General features: G+C 35.4%; 1 protein-coding gene across 1 annotated transcript; it reads right to left on the bottom strand.

Annotated features, from left to right (window-relative positions):
* LOC21390540 (early nodulin-75) lies at positions 1-312 on the bottom strand. The gene has a single exon (XM_010111303.1). The coding sequence runs from the start codon at positions 310-312 to the stop codon at positions 1-3; it is 312 nt and encodes a 103-aa protein (XP_010109605.1).
* Between the last annotated feature and the right edge of the window lie 5,783 nt (positions 313-6,095).

The following is a 6,095-nucleotide window of genomic DNA, read 5'->3' as shown; positions in this document are numbered from 1 at the left end:
TTACTGACCATGTGGCGGATGCTTGTGCGGCGGCCCCTGTCGTGGTTTTCCATCATTTCCTGGCTTCACCACTTTAGATTGGTGTGGAGGTTTTGGCTTGGGCTTAGGCTTCTCTCCATGTGGAGGTTTCTCGTAAAGCGAGATCGGTGGCGGCTTAGGCTTATGCTCATGCTTATGCTCATGGTCAGGCTCTTGCTCTGGGGGCTTATGCTCATGGTCAGGCTCTTGCTCTGGGGGCTTATAGTTATCGGCAAGAGTTTGAAGGGTGAGAAGTACTCCAAGGAGTAAGATGAACAAATGAGAAAACGACATTGTTTACGGGACTAGCTTGTTCCCTTTGGAGTGGTGTGAAGCCTAATGCTTGGGAAATATGCTCTATTTATAGTGGTCTGATGTGGAATTTACCGGCAGTGGAAGGTGTAAAAATATGTCAATTAGTATATACTTAAGTTTGTAGAAAGACAAAGACGGTTTTGTTGCTTATGAATGAGTTAGAGGGTTTAGGTGAATTTGGGCCCCATTAGGCTTGAATTACTTGAATAGTCTTTAGATTTTTAGGCGATCGTGTTTGACTATCTGCTTACGAATTTTGTTCTAAATTTTTATGGGTGATAATACATGGGGAAATTAGAATTTAAAAATATAGAGAAAATTACTAAACTTATTTTTGGAGTGTATGAGTTTGAGTTTTTACTTATTTCTATTGATTAATACCCTTTTAACTAATATATTTTTTTGACTAAAAATCAATGGATGTGCCGATATTCTAAGATTTTTTTGGAAGTCTTTCCAGAAGAATTACTAGGATTGCTCCCGGAACGTGAGATTTCGTTTGAAATCGAACTTTTACTTGGAACAACACCAATTCTAAGGCCCCTTATAAGAAAAATGGCTCCAGAGCTCAAGGAGTTACAAACATAGCTGCAAGAGTTATTGGAAAAAAAATTTATCCGACCAAGTTATTCGTCTTGGGGAGCTCCTGTTTTATTTGTAAAGAAGAAAGATGGCTCATTGAGAATGTGCATTGATTGTTGTGAGCTCAATAAGGTCACAATAAAGAATAAATATCCTTTGTCCAGGCCCGATGACTTATTTGATCAACTTAAGGGGGCAGCGATATTCTCGAAGATTGACTTGGGATCTGGTTACCACTAATTGAAGATTAGGGAGCAAGTTATATCAAAGACGGCTTTTAGGATGTGCTATGCGCACTGCGAGTTTCTTGTAATGCCGTTTACAGTAATTAATGCCCTAGCAGCTTTCATGGATTTGATGAATTGGATAAAGTCGTCATTGTTTTTATTGATGATGTACTAGTTTATTCAAGGAATCATAAGGAACACGAAGAACACTTAAGAATTACTCTTCAGACATTGAAGAGACATCAATTATATGCCGAATTCTCAAAGTGTGAATTTTGTCTTAATAAAGTCCATTTCTTGGGGCATGAAGTCTCAAAAGATGGTATCTCGGTAGATCCAGCGAAGATTGAAGCAGTTAGTAACTAGCCCGTACCAAGAAACGTAACAGAATTCTTAGTTTTTTAGGTTTGGCCAGATATTATAAGAGATTTGTAGAGGGATTCACAAGACTAGCTCTACCACTTACTGCCCTTACGCGAAAAGAAAAGAAGTATGAATGGACTAAAAAGTGTGAGGAAAGTTTTCAAGAATTAAAACGAAAGCTAACTACTGCACCAATCCTTACCATCCCGACGGATGGAGAAAAGTTTTACATATACAGCGATGCTTCCAAATTAAGACTTGGAGTAGTATTAACGCAAAATAGGATGGTAATCACATATGCGTCTCGACAATTGAAGATGACGAGAGGAATTATCTTACTCATGATCTTGAATTGGCAGTAGTAGTCTTCGCTTTGTAGATATGGAGACATTATCATTATGGTGCGCAATGTCTAATCTTTGCTGATTATAAAAGTCTCAAGTATTTTTTCATTCAGAAAGAACTTAATATGAGGCAACATAGATGGTTAGAATTAGTAAAGGATTATGACTGTGAAATCCTTTACCACCTTGGAAAGGCCAATAGGGTGGCTGACGCTTTAAGTCGCAAGACTACTGAATTAAGCCATTTGTCGTTTGACAAATTTCCAACACCTCTATATAAAGATATTTGTTCGTTAGGATTAGAGCTAATTACAGGAAAACTAGCCACTTTTTCAGATACAATCATCTATTTTTGCCCAGATGGTAGAAGCTCAACGTCAAGATCCTACTCTTGACAAGTACTGGAATAAGCTGAAAAAGGAAAGAGAAAGAATTTAATGTCTCAGCCATCTATTTACATAAATAAGAAAAATGCTAATTTCCATGCAAGAAAAAAGAGAATACTCACCCAAAGAAAGAGAGGAAAAAAATTTCCCAAAGTGAGAAAAACGAGTTCAAATCGAAAACAGCGGAAAACTACCGTTGATTAGCGTCATCAGAGCTTGCTTTTCATTCTTCTAAGGTAAAATTTCAAATTTTCTCCTCATTTTTCACCATAGCTATACGTCCATAAATAGTAGAAACCATGGAAAATTTTTTACTAAGGATGATGATTTGTTTATGGTTATTAACGGTACCGAAAAACTAATGTCTAAAGCATAAATTTTCAGTTATCACTACAAGAAACAGGGCTATTAGCGACGATAAAAAGTCGTTACAAAAAATAAAAAATCATCGTAAATGAATTTTTAGCAACCACTTGTCGTCGTAAAACTGTCACCGTAATTGATTCGTCACAAAAAAAATTATTGCGACGTCAAGCAGTCGTCACAATTATAGTTACGACGACAATCGTCGTAAATTCATACGTCTTAATGTTGTAGCATTTTTCTATGCATTCTGTTAATACTATTGCATTTAGATACATTAATCATACCTTATGACTTGAGGTTGCTATGCATAGCCTCACTGTCTCGTAAACTAAACTTTTGTTACATAACTCATCTATATTCATAAAACATTGTTTACTTTATACACCTAAAGCTCAGCAGCATTTTCAAAACACGTGATACATCCACTACCCACTTGCCCACACTCCGCTGCTACATCCTCTCTTCATGCCCAACAACAAGTTTTAGGGAGCTGGTGCCTTACCCGAGCTTCCTACAACACGAACAAACTTAATGAGCTTTCGCTAAACAAGTAACATTAGGTCATAATAGATGCAATAATTATGCATACCCATATATGCATTCGTGTCATATATCCTAAGATACTTTGTACCACTAGAACATGTATTGCTTATGTTCTTCTTCTTTCATTGCATACTTTGTTCAGTTTTCGTCTTACTTTAGTCATTTACGTTGTATTTTCATGTTCTGAACGACTTTCATATTGTGTTTCTCATTCTTCTTTATAGATACCACACGTTTATATCGAACGGTTTATGTTTTTCATTTTCTTGTCTTTTACTTCTTATGGGCCCTGTCCTGTTATACCATAGCGCGCATAACCAGTGAGGAGTGGGGTAGCTAACCAATCCGGCTCAGTCATGGTTTCGTCTCTTTGATAGTCTCATAATAACCTTTCCTTTGAAGGTTAGTACAAACAGGATGTTTGATCTCTTACCGTTTATCAATCTTTCTCATTGAAATGGTAAATTTAGTTAAATCATATGACTTTGTGCATTTTTGAGAAGTTTATCATGAGATTGACTTTTCGTTAAAGTTTAACTTTTTCTCTTAACTTGATGTCGATACATATTTTTCGCAGAATAAAATTCTACTACTGCTGATACATGCATAACATTGTATCCAACATTCAGGAGTCATCTTTCACATTCTAGCATACATTTTGTCTATAATATGCTCGGATTGAGCAACATAGAGAAATAAATTTATTCACGTTGTAGGCATGAAAAACTACTGATACTTACCGAAGTTTTACTAATGTCGCGTCCTCTGTCTTACGTGATGCTTTCTGACTTCGATTGTTAATCGATCCTATCGCATAAATTTTCGATCGTTAGATTCAAAATCTAAGATCAATAGTTATATTAAAATTTAATTCAGAAAGATCTACAATCTTTATGTTTTGTATTCAATGCCAAAATATTTTCTATCTCAAGAATTTACACTAAAACCATGCACCTTCCTCAGTCATGGGTCTAATTTTCAGTTTGGTCTAAATCTGTGAATTCTCATTGTGTTCGGTTTCTATACATCACCGATTATCAAATCGACTTGCTTTTCACATCTTAATCCCTTATTCCTCATGAAAACCGGTTTAGTTCAAAATGCTCAAACTAAATTTCGGTAGAGTTCCGCCTATTTTCCAAGGTTTCCTGTGCCAACTTTTAGCTCGTTTTATCTGTTGTTTCCACCATCAAACACAATTCTTATTCTTTCTCTTTTGATTTAATCCTAAATAACATCACAATTCTAGAGTTTCTCCATATTTCCACAAAAATCCTCTCTAGCAAGAATTTCTAGAAAGAAGGGTCAATTAACCTAGAATTCCTCCTTAATTCACTAGATTTTCAAGCTCTTAACAACCATAAGTTGAATCATCATCTTAAGTAAAAAATTTTCATTCTTTTTCCCATACTTAATCGTGCAGTCAAAGTAGAAAAAAGTGAAAAGAAAACCAAAATTTACCTTAGAGAATGAAGAGAAATCCTTAGTGACGTGAACTAGCAGTGTCGTTTCGACAATTTCGATCAAAACTCATTTTTCTCAGTTTGGGTGAATTTTGTTTTCTTCCTTTCTCTTTGGCTAAGTTCTCTCTGTTCTTAGCATAAAAAATGAACATTTGGTGGTAGTTTTATCTCTTAAAAACCGGACTTAATAAAGTGGGAGGACTAAAATGTAATTTTGGCACTTTTGAGGAACCGTTTTACAAAATTTCACCAAATTTGACCAAAAATATCTTTTCTTTCCTTGTTCACTAAGCTTGGCCGGCCACCTTGCATTCCACATGCCTCAATCTCAGCCCTTCATCTAATTTTTTCACCTTAAATCTAAACCATCCATTTCTAATAACTATTTTATTTTGGTTCAGTTTAATTCTTATCCAGTACGCGTTTTACCCACGCTTTTTAGACAGTTAGTCAACAAAGTCAACTTTGTTCAACATTGACTATCCTTTCAAGGGTGACTTATTAATCGAATCTTGCTCAATAAGTTTTGACTTGGTCAACTCTATTCGGTCAAAAACCTCAATTTTCTTGGTTCGGCTCTCCGAACTCCTTGTTCGTCTGTTTTTCGTTTCGATTGTTTCTAAAACCCTAGAAGTGATGCTCTTCAATTCTTTTCCATCTCTTAACCTTAATATTCATGTGTTTACCCACTTGTGGGTTTAACACAATGTTTCGTACCTCATTCTTAAATACAGTCTAAAAATCGGTAACTGCATCATACCTCAGAAATTTCTGTACTTTAGCTTATAACATGCTATTCTATATTTATATCAACAAATACTTATCATAAAAATATTCATATTGATAATGCAAAGAATTTCAGAAATTTTATCTTATACAATAATTCTGATAAATTTCCCGGTCATGACACTAAGTAATCTCATTAATTGCAGACAGAAGGCTGGGTCTTCCATAAAGGAACAAATGCTGAGGGTGATGGGCTATTTGGCTGACGCTCAGACCAATGGGGCCGACATCGATGCTGAGGCTCAATTGACCATGATCTTTGAGACTTTGTCAAAGGAGTATATTCCGTTTAGGGCAACGTTTAATTTGAGCGCTAAACAGAATATAACCCTAGTAGAGTTAATGCAGGAACTTCAAAAGTTTGAGCAGATGATCAAAGGGTCAACTATTGTAGAGGCCAACTTGGCTAAGGCATCTTCCTCCAAACCCTCTCTAGAGAATGGGAACAAGAAGCAACGAGCTAAGACAGAGAGTTCTTCAGTTCCGCCAAACAAGTGTTGGGAATGGTGTCCTAGAAGCATAAGATGTAATAGGATATTTATTATTTATTTAATAAAAGAGTTTATTCATTATTTTATGTGCATATATTTATGAATATTTTATGAATATCAATAAAAATTCCATGATTATTTATGTAACCTTAAAACATTGTATATAAGTGTTATATACGAGAGGATAATGTTTAAGGATAATAATCAAAAA

The sequence above is a fragment of the Morus notabilis genome, unplaced genomic scaffold (assembly GCF_000414095.1).
Source record: "Morus notabilis unplaced genomic scaffold, ASM41409v2 Scaffold232, whole genome shotgun sequence".
NCBI lineage: Eukaryota > Viridiplantae > Streptophyta > Magnoliopsida > Rosales > Moraceae > Morus > Morus notabilis.
The sequence above is the reverse complement of the archived record's forward strand: the minus strand, read 5'-3'. Positions and strand labels throughout refer to the sequence as shown.